This window comes from Lampetra planeri, unplaced genomic scaffold, assembly GCF_965212315.1.
Source record: "Lampetra planeri unplaced genomic scaffold, kcLamPlan1.2.h2 scaffold_786, whole genome shotgun sequence".
NCBI classification, from domain to species: Eukaryota; Metazoa; Chordata; class Hyperoartia; order Petromyzontiformes; family Petromyzontidae; genus Lampetra; species Lampetra planeri.
Window position 1 is genome coordinate 1 of NW_027615608.1, and position 16,650 is coordinate 16,650.

General features: G+C 46.3%; 2 protein-coding genes across 2 annotated transcripts; one reads left to right on the forward strand and one right to left on the reverse strand.

Annotated features, from left to right (window-relative positions):
* Nucleotides 1–388: 388 nt before the first annotated feature.
* Nucleotides 389–5,652, reverse strand: LOC144741961 (stAR-related lipid transfer protein 7, mitochondrial-like). The gene is given in 11 exon segments (XM_078624454.1): nucleotides 389–567; nucleotides 690–726; nucleotides 728–775; nucleotides 887–986; nucleotides 1,087–1,169; nucleotides 1,276–1,386; nucleotides 3,086–3,135; nucleotides 3,517–3,655; nucleotides 3,657–3,675; nucleotides 3,826–4,197; nucleotides 5,639–5,652. Coding segments are annotated over 11 exon segments (1,152 nt in total).
* Nucleotides 5,653–8,172: 2,520 nt separating this feature from the next.
* Nucleotides 8,173–15,680, forward strand: SLC20A1 (solute carrier family 20 member 1). The gene is made up of 10 exons (XM_078624452.1): nucleotides 8,173–8,518; nucleotides 8,785–8,925; nucleotides 9,515–9,600; nucleotides 9,809–9,905; nucleotides 12,893–13,006; nucleotides 13,958–14,181; nucleotides 14,339–14,913; nucleotides 14,982–15,167; nucleotides 15,259–15,343; nucleotides 15,525–15,680. The coding sequence occupies exons 1-10, from the start codon at nucleotides 8,173–8,175 to the stop codon at nucleotides 15,678–15,680; spliced, it is 2,010 nt and encodes a 669-aa protein (XP_078480578.1).
* The last annotated feature ends 970 nt before the right edge of the window (nucleotides 15,681–16,650 follow it).

Sequence of the window (16,650 nt, forward strand, 5' to 3'; positions counted from 1 at the left end):
GGGAGACAACACAGACGACGTTAAAATGAGACAGACGGTGACTCGGCGAAAGCCTCACTACAAATAGGAACTTTGGCTCGATCCCACCAACGTTACAGTGCATACATCATTATCATACATTACCAAAGGCAGCGGAAAGCCAACATGGCGAACTGAAATACCACCACCGACCGTTTCCATGGCAACATCTTACACGGCTGTCACTGATGCAGTCTGGTGTTGATGTGTTCTCATCAACAACTATGGATGGATACATGTTTGTCCACACTTCACACCCAGAAAAAGTGGGTTGAGATGGTTTGATTGGAGTTCCGGTGCATGTGACCGACGTGACCCATGTCACCGACGTGACCCGCCCCCCCCCACCCCGCTCTAGAGAGAATCCAACTCAAGCATAAATCTGCCCAGAACTGTCCGTGTGTTTCTTTTCTCCAGCGAGGCGCTCCTGGTTCAACTGCCGGTTGGTGTCGCTGGACTTAATGACGCCGGCGTAGTCGTAAATACCGACTTCTAAGTTCTTGGCCTTTAAAGCGGCAGTATGAAGCTTTTCCAGGAAATCAGGCATACCTGGAAAACAAATAGCCATTAGGTTGAGTGTTCTCCGCCATGTCCACCATGATGATGGTTTTAAAACTATCCAGTAACTACACTGTTGACAAAGAAATCAAATAATCAACGACAAAACTCACCACTCGACACCATCCAGCTCACACAGTAACGGGGGAAACGCCGTCTGGGGGTCGTCACTGTAGGTCAGCAGGTAGTCGAAGCCATTCTGAAGAAAAACACAGTCGGCAGGATTTCATAATAATTATTATGAATCCAATACACACAGCTAGGTGCTCTGAGTGCACGACTAGTTTTCTAGAAAATACCGACCACAAACCTCGTCAAAGGACTTGTGAGGGCGAATGACCATCTTAGACTGGTATGAATTGACTCTCACAAACTCCTGTGTCTCTGGAACTCTGGGATGCTGCACGGCTCTGTGACACCACGACGTGGTGAACGGGAGAATTCATTTCATTTGTGTGTTTATCACAATAGGAAACACAAACCAAACCCACTGACTCCACAAGTCCCCACCTGGACACCAAGACCATCAGGTTGTTTTCCAAGTCAACTTCATAGCGTCGCACGTACACATAGTCCCTGGAGTACATGGGGTACTGTGACAGGGAGATGGGACGAGATTAAACAAGAAATACACACTGGACTCAGCCTCGACCAAGGGACGGGTTTTCAGACTTTGAAAGAAAAGGACACAGAACTCACAGGAAAATGTGTTGCCCAGTGCACCACCTCAGAGCCCGTGTTGACATCTCTGTCCACCACTTCCAGCTTGATAACAAGAGCATCCCATTTCTTTCTGTACTCGGTATCCAACTGGGGGAAAGGGGACAGGAAAGTCAAGGGTACGCTGAATATAGCACAGAGTTGTTGTACTGTACACATTCTGCATAAACAGGTGGACTGGACAAAGAGGGAACCCTGTGTATCAACACATCAAAAGGAATAAAAAAAAAAACACAGCCTGTTAAATTGCACATTACAGTGGGTCCACTAAAGTATTCACAGCCATGACCAACACTCAATTGCTCAGAACAGAACAAAGCAATATGACAGGAAATAGCACAAACACAATCATCGCTTTTTTGTTCGTGAGCACTCTTTACTATGAATAGATTGCATAAGGTCTGTATTTCATTGTTGCAAAAGTATTCACACCCTTGCACTAAAGATGTTATTTTGAGTCCAAAATGATTGCACACTATAAACTATTGCCTCACAGTGTCACAGGACTGTATTCAGTCACTTGTGACTTGTACAGGCTTGATTTGTCCCTATAAATAGTGTCCAATAGTCAACTGTCCAGTCATCCCATGCCTGTCAGCAGTCATGAAGTCCAAGGAGCTCTCAGAAGACCTCAGAAAGAAAGTTGTAGAGGACGATAGAGATGGCACCACTGTGAACCTCCGAAGAACAGGACGTCCCTCCGAGATCACGGCCAAAGGCACGAGGAAATTGCTCAGGGAAGCCAGAGCAAACCCCTCCGTCACTCTTGAAGACCTGAACAAGTCTCTCCAGAGTGCTGGGACTAACGTACACAAGTCCACAATATCCCGCACTTCACACAGGGAAGGTCTCTACGGGCGTGTTGCAAAGAAGAATAAACGACGTCTCAAGGCTCGTTTACAGTATGCCACCACACATCTGAAAGACACTCCTGAGATGTGGGAACGTGTGATCTGGTCCGATGAAATGAAAATACAACTTTTTGGCCTGAACAAGAGGTATGTTTGGAGGTGGGAACATAACGCTATGGGGCTGTTTCTCTTCCTCCGGTCCTGGTGAGCTTGTCTGTGTGCAAGGAATTATCAACAGTACAAAATATGTCAATGTGCTGGAGGAAAACCTCTTCAAGTCTGCAAAAAGCCTGAACCTTGGGAGGAAGTTCACCTTTCAACAGGATAATGATCCAAAACATACGGCTCGAGTGACACAAGAATGGTTCGGGAAGAAGAGAGTGAAGGTTCTAGACTGACCCAGTCAAAGCCCAGTTCTCAACCCCATAGAAATCCTGTGGAGGGATCTGAGGATTGCTGTCCACCCAAGGTCACCGAGCAGTATTGGAAAGAGGAGTGGGCGAAACTGTCCAAGGACCATTGCGCAAAACTCATTGCTGGCTATCCAAAGCGACAGGAAGCTGTTATTGCTGCTAAAGGAGCTGCAACCAAGTGACTCAATGACTTAGTGTGAATACTTTTGCTACAATGAAATCCAGACTTAAGCAACTGATTCATAATAAAGAGTGCTTACGAACAAAAACTGATGGATTGTTGTGTTTGTGCTATTTCCTTTCATATAAAAAGGTGAAACTCACTTTTGCTTTGTTCTGCTCTGAGCAATTGAGTTTGGGTTATGGGTATGAATCCTTTTGCAACCCACTGTACATATCAACATCATTCACAATTTCAGGAGGTGGCTGTGCAGGAACAGCCAAGATAAAAAAATTAAGCTTTTACTTATTATTTTATTGTTGGTGTCACGCTCTTAAGCGAAATGAAGTAAAAACAAGCTGTACCTGCACGTTGAAGAACTGTCTTGGTGTGACGTCATTGTAGGAGCCCAACACTGCAATAAAAGAAAACATAATGACACTTCAAATGAAAATTCAGACAGTGGGATAAAGATTTGATGATGAGGAAAGCCTCTACTCAAAGCATGCAACTTAAAAATCAAACACTGAATATGTGAACAGACAAGATACTGAAAGTTGCACTATTGTCACAGTGCAATGTCAAAAATGTGCTATGACCTTCACAAACGGTCCAGCAGAGGTCAAATAAACACCTGCGGGTGACATTGTTCCTGACATTTCAGGACTATGAAAACACTGAATGGGGTGTAAACGTTTTACAGAATGACATACAGTAGTGGCCCAAAACCCCATTAAGACCTCTTTTTTTCCTTAATCTGTCTGTGGTGACACATGGGAGAGGTGAGCAGGCACACCTCGGTACTCATAGAGGTGACTGTTGGGGATTGGCCGCTTCCACACTCGGAAATCTTTCTTCTCCATCACAACTTCCCAGCCGGATTCCAGCTGCCGTGACACTGTCCCAGCAGAAGACTTTTTCACAGCCTCCAACGCCCTGCAGCTCAAGACCGCATCTGCAAAACAATGCAATAATTCACGACCATGGTCAAACACTCTGAAGGATCACAGAGCAATGAATAGCTTCAGTGATCTGTGGTGATGGTGACCGTGTGACTGTAGTGTGACACCAGTATGTGTGTGCTTTAGATGGAAGACCTCCAAACCTGTGAATTTCCTCATCTTTTATCTTCTCGCTCTCCCACATGAAGACTCCTGCCAAGGCTGCGATCAGTTTGCTGGTGGGGGCATGTTTGCTCTGAAATCTACGCCATATGCTGCCAACTAGGGTCCACCTGGTCCGCTCGGAGTACAGGTTGGAGTAGAGCTCGCCAATCTGACAGGCACGTCGGAGCCTCTGGCCGGTCACAAAGCCGCAGTGGTCCACAAAAATGGACAGCAAGCCCTTGTTCTTCCGGCCGGATCCCCCAGTCTCCCTGGCAAGGACACCTGCCCTCTGGAGCCAGGTCAGCAGCAGGCCTGGACCACTGGCTCGGCCCTGGTCAGCTGTCAGCTTGAACGACCTCTTGCCCCTGAAGCTTCATTGCGCTCACGCCGATGTCGCAGATCGGCCGACGAGGGCACCGAGTGAAACATGACGGTGACCGTGACACGACTTCCCGAAGACCAAGAGCCAAGCAGCCAAGTACAACAGCTAGCTAACTTATTAGCCAAGCTAATGCGGCGTGAGGATGCACCATGCGATAATATACGTTAAAGATATGTCATGCATTACCCGTATATGGGGTAATAATGCACATTTAGCTAGCAAAATCCATTATAATATATAATTTATAATGTATACGTTAATATCGGTCAACCAATGAGCGTGATATAACCGTCGCAAATGTTAACAGCCAAAGCTACTTCCCTGTTTTGGAATCTCAACTCGTTTACTTCCACTGTAAACTGCGATGTCCACCTGAATTCCTACGCAACTGACCACCATGAGACCTTTACAGGAGACGGCCCCACGTTTTCTGAATTCAGCAGCGGATTTGACCTCGCTCTTCCTCCTATGTTTTACACACCCACCCGGAAGTCCCGCCTTACTACTTGTAACACGGTCTATCATTGGACATGTGCTTTTTTCTAGCTGATCACGATTGGTCCCGATGAGCTCCTCTCTCGACTAGCAAGTATGTTCGGCCATCTGCTGTCAAGCTTAGTCGGATCATGTTGAGCTCCAGATACTGAAGTTATCTTCAAGCGTGTGCTGGAGGCTGGAGCACATTTCAGTGCTGTCCATTGTGAGGGTTAGGAGAAAGGTGAACCAGGTTTCGCGTCATCAGAGTATCAGTTCCACTTTATCATGAAAACAATTCCTCTCCATGTTTGACTGGAGCAACTACTTGTTCGTATCCAGCTTTGGTATTACTTGCATACTTGAAGGAATGAATTTATTTCTAATAAAGCAATGACATGTAGCATCTGTCACAGCAATTATATTGATGGGTTGAATATTCATATTGGCTCCCCCAGATATATTTATATAAACAAAACACATGCCATGACATGCTACGGTGACAAGGAATTACTGTTTGCTTTTTGTACAATGCACATAAATACACGGCAGGTGGCGCTGTTTACCCATACCACACTGCCTTCTATACACTCTGAATAGACTACTATGAGTTTTTCCATGCATATTTGATTCAGTTCCTCTTAACTCAGTCAACACTGAGCATCACAGGTCACAAATGCATTTGACATGAGTAAATATGGACATGATGTATTCTCTTTGGTATCAGTGTCACCATGCTAGGGAAGTCGGTGTATCTAGAAACCCTAAGGACCTCCTCAAATGTATTCCGTCATGGAGGGACATGTGTCTGTTGCTTATGAAAGCAGTCACAGTTTTCTTTATCACAAGACCATGAGCTAAGATGTTCTGCAACCAATAGCGGATAGTGGTTTACAGCTGTTGGGAGCCAAAATGTCTCCATGCATAGTTTGTGCAACAATCGGCATAAGTCTTACTGTATTCTCCCCATTAGAGCACTTTAGTTGACCCGTTTATGAAGTAATAGTCTATTGGGCAGAAAGAAAGGACCAGTCAGATAACAATCATTTCTTTTTCAGACACAGACAATCACAAAATCCTTCGACTCATTCATTCATTCATTCATTCCACTAGGTTAACTAGTATATTAGTTGGAGCTGGGTGAGAGACGTTGACTGACTTTTTCGAATGCGCATGCGTACAACTTCCGGCGTGAGTCACGTTGAGACAATGGCCCCGCCTTCCTTTGTCAGGTGCCGCCTTCATGTGCTAAGAGGAATCGTATTTCCTGGTAATCACTACCGTCACAGTGCCGTTGACCGATTTGTAGAGAAAAATTTTCCATGACCATCGAAGAAAGTGACGTTAAGTCGGTGAAAAAAGGAAGGGCGAGACGATGATAACAGGTTAAGGCGACGAATTAGATGATTTGTAGTGTGACTAATGTTATAGTCTTTTTATTGAATGGACGCAGTCACATGAGAAGACTTTAATACAGTGTTCTCTCATTTCCGGTCGGATGCATCTGAATGAAATGTATTATAAAACATCACGTCCACCACATCACCCCACTGGCATGTTTTCCTATTCAAAGAGGAAGTGAATCAGGAATCTGTTTTTTAAAATTATCTGGTGTTTTTTTTTCCTGGTACAGACAGACAGACAACCCTTTCCCGCAGCTCGGGGGGAAATGGTTGAGATTACAAATGTCTTTTGTAAGATTGATATAACCACACATTCTTCTGAACACTTGAGAAAAGTAGCTGAGGAACTACATTTCCACTGTTGAATAGTGTCTGACAGCTGGCCGGTGGGGGCGGGGCTTAGCGAAGGGCGGGTCCAATAATAAAAGAAGCTCCCTGTTCCTCCTTTCACCGCTCGAGCAACTTCCACACATGCTCCGCGTAAGACCTCATTCGAACTGAGACATTTCTGGACTCGTGGCGACTAATAGATTTCCCGTTGAGTCAGATAGCGGTCAATACCGACTTATTAGGCACGTCACGTTTCATCGCAAGGCAGCTGTATTTGCGGGAATACGTTTCATAATCAGCTGGGTATTTCGTTATCCCGCGCGCGCGTCGTAACGTGACGTTTTGTGTGTGTGTGTGTGCCCGCGCGCTAATTAGCTTACTGGCTAGATAGCGCTATTCTTCACAGAACTGACAAGTGCTTCGTGTGGTGAGTATGAACTGCGTCTTTTTCCTACCAATGTCAACGGATGTTAATGTAAAGCCAGTGCTAACCAGCAGCACAGCATTGCACTGCCTACTCCGCTTGAATGACATGTTAGCTAATGTTAACAATGGAGACTTACGCTTTCAACAAAAGCGTCTTGGAACCGGAACAGTTATCATCACAAAGCTAATTGTTTATTGTGAGTGTTAATTGACATTCGATTCCAATACTTAAAGCGCAATGAAAGATTCTGACGGTAAGCCAGCGTTAGCAGCATTGACCATCTGTCCAGCACACACTTGGCAGGTCATTGAAACACACACACGACTTTGTCTCCCGGGCTAGTTTGTGACAACGCCTCAGCTTCAGCAATGTTAATTTTCTGAATCCACTGTCGCCCCCCTTTGTTAACAATCGTCACCGGATGCGTCTGCGCCGTCTGTCGGTGCTCAGACTAGTTGTGAAGACGCATCTACGAACGTTGACCCTTCTCGTTCGGTCCAGGCCGAATGCCGGCCGGCGCTCGTGGTTCTATGAATGAATGACGACACGTGTGCACGAGACTACGATGTCTGTTTCCGATAAAACGCAACAACAACCGATCCCATAACGGCCCGAATGGCCATAGATTGTCAGAAAACCAACAAGGAATCGAACTAATTGAGTATCGAGTCCGATCGGAGGCTGCAGATGTTATTTCTGTACACACAGGCTGTGTCTGTCCTGCGACATGAACCGAAAATGGCCTCCATCGAATGGTCACGCTGCAGCTTAAGAACCTCCCCCTTTCCCCAGCGTTTACTACTGTCAGGATATCAGGTTGATTTAGTCATTTTCCTTCTAAAAAGTTGGTTAAACCAAGTAATAATAACACTTGTTAGTTTAATTGGTGTGTTTTTGTCGGTTTCGTATCAGAGATGTGTGAAACTAAAGCAACTAATGTCTTTTTTTTAACTGTCTTTTTTCCTCCAGGATGTACCCCTGCTTATCTGCAGTTCCAGTTGCACAATGGCTGTCTCTTCACTCTGCATGAGAGCCCAGCACCAAAGGAACAGCAACATATGTAGAATAATCACAGGATAGCAATAAGCACTGCGTCAGCCGCACTATACCTCTGTGTACCTTAGCTGTTCTCTTTAGCAGACCCATTTCAAGTTTGCACTGCTGGATCTTTAAAATCCTGTTAAACAAGTGGGCCTCAAGAATAGTCAAATATTTATTTATACCTTAGTTACCTCTATTATTTACTAACTTTCGTTTACATTAAAAGAAACACTTTTGACAGGCATTTATTCCCTTTAAGATTGTGAAGTTATTCCCATAGTGTACAATCATGGATTTAACAACTGCAACCGCAATGATATTTACCACCACTGCAGCAGCCGCCCCCAGTCCTCTCACAGATTATATGTGGCTTTTGATCGTCGGCTTCGTCATCGCCTTCATCTTAGCTTTTTCTGTCGGGGCGAATGATGTTGCCAATTCGTTTGGCACAGCTGTTGGCTCTGGAGTGGTGACTTTGCGCCAGGCTTGCATTCTGGCTACTGTGTTCGAGACATTGGGCTCGGTGCTTCTTGGAGCCAAAGTGAGCGAAACCATCCGCAAAGGTATCATTGACGTGGGCATGTACAACGGCTCTGAGCCCTTGTTGATGGCTGGATCCGTCAGCGCCATGGTTGGTGAGTATCACGGTGAAAGACGAACACTGGCATGGTGTTCCGTCGGTAATATAACCACATGGGAACATGGCTTCAAAATCTGATTTACACATAAGTTTTCCATGAAACTGGACACATTTTCAACCTGTATTTCTAAAATTGCATGTTTATGTTTTGATAAAAGCGAACAGTTTGCTTGTAATGAGCTGTCTTGTTTATTTTTGAAAGTTCCCAGAAGGACAAGGCCGGCATGTAATGAGTCTAATCAATGTATTAATTGACTTCAGGGTCTGCTGTGTGGCAGATGGCAGCCTCCTTTCTCAAACTCCCCATCTCTGGAACACACTGCATTGTTGGTGCTACTATTGGCTTCTCTCTGGTTGCTAGAGGCCAGCAGGGAGTCAAGTGGTTTGAACTCCTTCGTATCGGTAAGCCAGATATTCTGCTCAGCTAGTTCCTCAATTTGCGTTACATGAATCAAGAATTATGTGTAACAACCGGGTGTTTACACTGTCTTCATAATGTTCAAGTCTGTCATTATTTTGTCTGTCGTGAGAAACAACACAATGTGTTGTATTATAGTGAAGGGAACACATGTTTCCTGAGCGTTTAGCAGCATTACACAACATATTCTCCTTCATGTTGCATTACATGGTGGTTTTAGTTTTATGTTCCTTTACAGGAAGCCCAGCCCTGTTGCAAATAATTGTTTTTCAAGAAAAAAAAAACCCAGAATTGAGCACCGAATTCATGCATGCTCCAACATGGGCCTGGTATAACCTCCTGCATGAAAGAAAAAATGTCCAGCAGTTCACTGACTAAACTTAATTCAAACATTTGTTCCCCATTTGCTGCTTCATCATAGATGTAGATTTGTAGATCTGACACAAGCTCTGTTATTAAAGTAATCAGCAAGAAAGAGTAAACTTTTTTCTTTATTCAGCTGTTGTTCCTCCATTAGTGGTCAGATAACCTATTTCCAGTAACGTCAGTTGTCCTGTTTTTTGTCATTTACAGTGGCTTCCTGGTTTCTGAGTCCCCTTTTGTCTGGTATAATGTCAGGGGTTCTTTTCTACTTCGTACGCATGTTCATCTTACACAAGGTAAGCAGGCTGTTTAGTAGACTGTAAAACACGTGTATTTGTGTGACTGATAATGAAGTTTTCTAAATCAGTCCCTTATGTACATGGTTCATTTGCTATGATGTGATTCTCTTATGTCAGTGATAACCTGACTCGATGATGTAGACAAGTTCATACAACAGGGAAACATTACGTTAAACAAACGTTTTTTTTTTTTTTCATCATCCAGAAAGACCCTGTTCCTAACGGGTTGAGGGCCCTGCCTGTCTTCTATGCCATAACCATGGGTATCAACCTGTTCTCCATCATGTTCACTGGCCCTGCAAGTGAGTATAATTGTCTCAGTCACTTTTTTTTTCCTGTGTCTGGCCACAGCTGAAAATAAACTGCTCCCTCAGACAGCGCCATGTCCACACATATTCCAGATGTTTACCCGTCCAACTGAAGTGTTTATTTTAACATGTTTTTTGGGACTCTTTTGCTTGTGGTTGAATGTGGGTCATAGCTGGAACGAAATTTTAGAGCGGAACACAACAGGGAGATGGAATAAGATTGACTTAACTCCTGACGTCACTGTCTGTGGCCCTCAGACATGGAGGAGGACAGGAGAAGTAAAGAGGGTTCTCTGAAGGTCACAGTTGTCCTGTGCCCGTAGACGTTTTGCTGCTCTGATTAAAATTGTAATGTTAAATACATTTTGTCTTGAAGGAACTCACATTAAATGAGCAACTTTTGCTCCTTTTTGTTTTCTTCTCTCTGCAGGGCCTAACAGTTCAAGAAGTTAGCTGGCCTGGGCCATCAAATGGCCACAGGCCAGAGTATGACCAGATATGGTGTGCTGCTCTGTGCATGCACATCAGTGCGCTCACAGAGAGGAGATCACTTGTGCTTCCATCATAGCCCGTAGCCCTGCTTATTCAGGCACACTGTGTGCAGTCATGTGAAGTCCCTCACACCTCGTCACACTGCACACAGGGACCTGTACTTGGGTGCGTCACATTTTCAGGAAGGTGCGAAGCTTCATTTCAGAGTAGACATGACCAAAAGTCTGTTTCAACACTTCAGGCCATCCAAGGACTAGTTGTCACCAGTTATTGGCACGTCAGGATAATCATGAATTCCCACGTGATCATGCCTGAGACCGTTGACCTGAGGGTATTATTGGATGGTGCCGTCCCCCGGCACACATTACAACAGTTCTCTATCGCTCTCTATCATGCACTCTAATGCGGGAGCCACATTTGCAGCAAGCCGAGTACAACATGTTTGGTTTCCTGTGATAGGACTTAGTGTTCCTTCATCCAGACGCTATCGTGGCCGTGCTGCGATTGGACACCAGGCATCACACAGCAAATTCCTCCTCTCAGTATATATACACACCAGCAGCAGTCAGCAAAGGGGGAAATGACAGGTCAGCCCAAAGAATCTGAGGATCAGCTGTCTGTCCTTTACAGATGATGTTGGGTGTGACTTGGGTTCTTCGCTCCTTATCACTCAGCTGCTGTCACTCTGCTGCAGCCCCATTCTCTGGAGTCAAATCTCCCCAGAGACGAAATCATTCCTGCTTGCTCCGGGGTCTGTCTAAAGATCACCGTCGGCACATGATTGGAACACTTTCTAGTAGATTAACAACTTCACACAGGGGCCATGTGCTGTACAACTCACTAAATTAAGCTTTGCAAACACCCTGTGGCTTGAAACGGACTATTTTCACCACAGTCTTTGTACACATGTACTCCTTGAACACTGTATTTAGGATTAGGTTCTTGCACTATCTATACAAAACAAAAAGAAAAGCATAAGCAAATCAAGTGTGTTGACTAACTGCATCGACCTGCGTGTATCTGTGAGCCGTCAGTCTCCCACCGGTATGTTTCTGGTGTCAGGAGGCTCATCCGTCTGTCTTAGTTGTCAGTGTCTTCATCATGTACGATGGCACTCTGATCCCCAACAGGATTTTAAGATTAGCATCAACCTGATCTATATACCGTCAGCTAAAATGGCCTGGCATGATGTAACTGTCGATGCCCATTAGTCCTGGTAGCTTCTTCACACAGTGTTACACCAAAGTTGGTTGTATTTCTTGCCCAGTGAGTCAGAAACTGATGTTTGACTGTATAATTTGACTTGGGTAACAAACCAGGGAAAAAACACCAAACCCTGTAATTGTGTCATGTCGCCCACGTTCTACGGAGGTTTCAAGGGAGGTGTCTGGAACGCAGCCGTGGTTCAGTTCAGTTTCCTGCGAGGTGCCGTTCGTCCCACTGCATGGCTGTGGTATGACCCTTTCCCTGTGTGGGATTGTTTATCAGACTGCCAGACCCACGTTTGGTTTGTCCTTATTACATAAGGAGTTGCACACCGACAGGGCGCCGTGACAACCTTCATGTGCGAATGCTGTCTTGTCAGGGTAGTTTCCTCTCCTCCACTGACCGTCCAGTAACGTCTCGCCATGCCACACCTGTTTTTGGACGTCTCGGAGTTCCAACGGAGGGACAGGAGCCTCAGCTGTTGGAGCTTCTGTTTTTCTCCTCATGACTCTCCCATCCTGAGGGCAGTGAGACTCCATTGCGTAACTGAATAAACATCAGTTGGGCGCGCTGCAGTCTCATGCTGCAGCGTGACTCAGTGGAGAGAGTCGCTGTGGACTCTGCCCTCACACGAACACGGCGACCGAGACACTTATCACTTAGCCTTGGACCCATTTCCTTTTGTTTGTCTTCAACTTCCCAAACAGTCTCCAACTAGCGGAAGTGGTTTGTTTTTCCCTATATGCATTTTGAAGGTCGGAATTGTTGAGCAGCTTGTTTTCTTCAAACCACGCTGCTACTTTGCATCCTCTCTGAATGAGATGGATGAATACTTTCCCTAGGGAAATTTGTCAGCATGTGCTGCGTTACCTCTGCTGCACCAGCTTTGCTGCGGTTTGCTCCAGCAGCCCGCTAGTCTTTGTCCTCCCAAGTCACCTCACCTTTTACGGAACTTGTCCGCAGTTCCCCTGGTGTTTCGGGGTCAGGGTGACTGTCTTTGCTCTTTCACCTGTAGGCGTTACATAATTGTTGGCGTCCGTGTGGTCTAACTAGGACATGACACAATGAGGCAATCTACCAGAACAGCCAGACGCCATCAGTTATAATTCAGCTCAGACAAAACAATGTAACGTATGTGTTGTCCACTAAGGGAGGTGGCACCTGCTGCCTTGTTTTTTAAAACTGCCTCTCTCTATTTGCCTGTGTGTGTGTGTGTGTGTGTGTGTGTGTGTGTGTGTGTGTGTGTGTGTGTGACGTGTCCGTGGCACCTGGCGATCCTTCAGTCCTGAACGTGATCCCTTGGTGGGGAATCCTGCTCATCACGTCGGGCTGTTCGCTGCTGACCGCCGTTGTGGTGTGGTTTATTGTCTGCCCTCGCCTGAAGAAGAAGATCGAACGTGAGTACCCTAAGTCTCTGCTGGGGGCAACCGGGTCACAAACAAAGCCTAATGAGCTGTAACGGTCTTAAACTGCTGGGGGGGGGGCGTTAAATGCCATGGAACCTCAAAACGTAAGTAAAAGTCATTACAATCAAGGGCTGTTGAGGGACACTAATGAAATGGTTAGAAAATATTGCTCTGTAATCCTGGATTAAAGTCCAGACCTTGAACCATCTGCATGTACTGAGTGTGGTTTCTTTGAATCCATTTATTGATTAGACCTGAGGAGGAGGGAGGTACTGGTTTAATCACATGCTGTTATATTCAGTGGTCTCCACAACATTTAGGTCTTTTGAGGAGGTTTAGGTCTTTTTTTTTATATGCATAGAGGAAGATAAACACTTTGATATTTGATAGATCAGACAGCTGGTGTGGACCTGTCCAGGCGTTATCTGCCTCCAGCAGGCTGATCAGGTCATAGTGAGCCTCTAATTGGTCTTTACCTACTTGACCAAAATAAGCTCTTGGTTGACTTAAGGCGTTGACTAAGCATTTGCAGCGTGTGTGTGTCATGACCAGTGTGGGTGATGCAACGTGGCCAACTGGTCAGCACCCCAAGGCCGTCACAAAGGGAATATTGGTGGTCGGTGTCAGATTCCCTGTAAAAAGCACAAACAAATATCATGTGAGGAGCATTGAGCCTTCTTGTCTCCCACAAGTTAAGCTTCAAGTGGTGCTGTAAATATGTTCCTGGTCAGGTCATAATCCATTTATCTGAGCCTGTGACTCTTTTAAACACAGGTTATGTTACATTTTTAGGACAGATTTTTTTTTTCCCCCCCGGGTTATGTAATTCTTATGACTACCGACAGCCTGGATTAAGAGGAACCACATGTCCAAGTGCTAGTATTTCTCCGCCATACTGTTTATGTTTGGACGTGGCCCAAGCAGTGTCCCTCCCCTTTCTAGGAGATCTCAAGTCTTCCAGCCCTTCGGAGAGCCCCCTGATGGAGAAGAGGGAGCTGAGCGAGGCTCACTGTCCAATCCTGAAACAGACGGCCAAAGACGAGTCCACGCCTGCAGCCCCAGCTGTCAGTCCCAACCCCTCGGCTCCACCTCAGGTTGCGCCTGAGGAGCGGAGGGTCGCGTTTGACATCGGAGACTCTGACGACGGCGACAATAAGGAGCGCAAGGTGGCGTTTGACATCGGAGACTCTGATGACACAGATTACAGCGGCGCAAACGGTGGTAGGTGGATCACAATGTCTCTACTATTAACTACAGCGCTGGGTGTTTACACTGTTCTCCTGTACAGTTCCAAAACAGATTCAATCAACCAATCAGGTCCAGACCAGCAACGGTTCTGCAAATCAGGTCCAGTTCACCAACCAGGTTCAGTTTAACAACAGGCCGGCACAGCTGCCCAGTAATGGTTACAGCCAGTACCACACGGTCCACAAGGACTCGGGCCTCTACAAGGACCTGCTGCACAAGCTCCACCTGGCCAAGGTCGGCGACTGCATGGGCGAGGGGGGAGACCGGCCGATCAGACGCAACAACAGCTACACTTCCTACACCATGGCTATCATCGGCATGCACGGAGACTTCAGGCATAAAGACGGGGACTTCCGCACAAGCGAGGACAGCGACAAAGGCTCAGGGTCGGGCAGTCAGGAAAGGAAGCGCGTGCGCATGGACAGTTACACCAGCTACTGCAATGCTGTGGCGGAGCACGCGACGCCCGAGGGCCTGGGGGAGGGGGACGTGACGCTGGAAATGGCCAAGGAGGACGCAGGCAGCAGCCAAACCTCCCTGGATGACGACGGACTCGATGCCGACAAGCCGGAGGTCTCCACTCTCTTCCAGTTCCTCCAGATTCTCACCGCCTGCTTCGGCTCCTTCGCTCACGGTGGAAACGACGTCAGGTATGTCGGGATGCCACCGCCGCTCCTTTGTCGTCTGTGTCCACTGCTCAGCACGTCTTCCTCCGCAGCAACGCCATCGGACCGCTGATCGCACTGTGGCTGGTGTACCAGAGCGGCAGCGTGTCTTCTCACGGAGATGCACCCAAATGGTTGTTGCTGTACGGCGGCGTGGGCATTTGCGCCGGGCTCTGGGTGTGGGGTCGCCGAGTCATCCAGACGATGGGCAGAGACCTTACCCCCATCACCCCCTCCAGGTACAGACTGCAGACAAGTGGAAAAAAAACCCCTCCTTACTTCAGTAAATGTTGTAGCAAAGACACATGAGGTGTTTTTCTGCCCCTGCAGTGGTTTCAGCATCGAGCTCGCCTCAGCCCTGACGGTGGTGGTGGCCTCCAACGTCGGCCTGCCCGTCTCCACCACCCACTGCAAGGTACGCCGGTCAAACACTGTGGTGAGGAAAGTAGACGCAGACACGGGGGGGTGGATTTAGTGGGACAGTGGCTGCAGTAAAGGAGTCTGGCAGACGGTCCAAATATGTCGTGAGTTTATTAAAGGTTGTGCAGACAAAGAGGAATTCTTGGGTTTATGAGAGCCGTGCTGACTGTTTCCAGGTGGGCTCTGTGGTGGCCGTGGGGTGGCTGCGTTCGAGGAAAGCCGTCGACTGGCGTCTGTTCAGAAACATCTTCATGGCGTGGTTCGTTACCGTGCCCATCTCCGGTCTGATCAGCGCCGCCATCATGGCCATCTTCATCTACGGCATCCTGTGAGCCTCCAGCTGCACCCCAAGGTGTGTGTGGGGGGGGAGTGGGAGGAGAAGAAAGAAACACCGCTCCGGTGCGCGCCACAAGAGGAGTCAAGTTGGGAGGCCAAAATATATCGCTTACCTCAGGCCAACAACTTTGGAAGGAAAAACAAGAAATGTTGAAGAAAAAAACTAAAGATGTGAGAAAGGCCTGTGGTTCTCAGCTGCATCGTATAAAACCTAAAAGTTGCTGCTGGAACCAGCAGCAACGTGTTGCATTTCTTTGTTCTGACTTGCTTTTTCATAACTTATCGTTCTGTACAAGAGTATCTAAAAGCATAGTTTTTTTTCTAATACATTTTTTTTTAACTTTGCAATTCTGTGTATATACAACTGTGCTGTTTTTAATTTGTTACAGTAACATGAGTTACAATAACATGAACAATTAAAATGCAGTATTAGCCTTTTGCAGATGTTTCCAGTCATATCACATGCAGAAGCTGATGTAAAGAGGAAAGGGGGGGTATATATATATATTTTTTTTAGGTTAAACGAGGTTATTGGTGTGTTTCTATTTTTTTTTTGCTTGCGCCTGTTTTAAATTGATGACGTAATGGATGAGATCTAGTCTGAGACTTGTTTTTCCCTATTTTTAGAAGGAGCAAAATTCATTTTCAACTGCCCGTTACTGTTTTATACCACTGTACAAGTCATTGGATCACAGAACACTGAATAATTCATAATGGTCGACACACGCACACACTGGACGACTGAATCAGTCAGCTCACGTTAGGCAGGTAAATGGATTATCTGCTCTCCAGTTTTGTCATCTGAATCTCTTTAGGCGCTACTTGGTCAGTGAAGAAGCAACAGACTGAAATAACTTCATTACTTGAATTTGAGAAATGTAACAGCAGAATGTCTCATGCAAAACTGCGCAAGACCTTACGTCTCCTGCTTAAACTTGATGGCATCATCAACGGTTAAATGCTTTA

Excerpts from the sequence above, each read along its gene's own strand:
- SLC20A1 (XM_078624452.1), top strand. The coding sequence starts at position 8,173 with ATGGATTTAACAACTGCAACCGCAATGATATTTACCACCACTGCAGCA. Across the intron at positions 15,168-15,258 it reads ACCCCCATCACCCCCTCCAG|TGGTTTCAGCATCGAGCTCG; the intron begins GTACAGACTGCA and ends CTGCCCCTGCAG. Across the intron at positions 15,344-15,524 it reads TCTCCACCACCCACTGCAAG|GTGGGCTCTGTGGTGGCCGT; the intron begins GTACGCCGGTCA and ends GACTGTTTCCAG.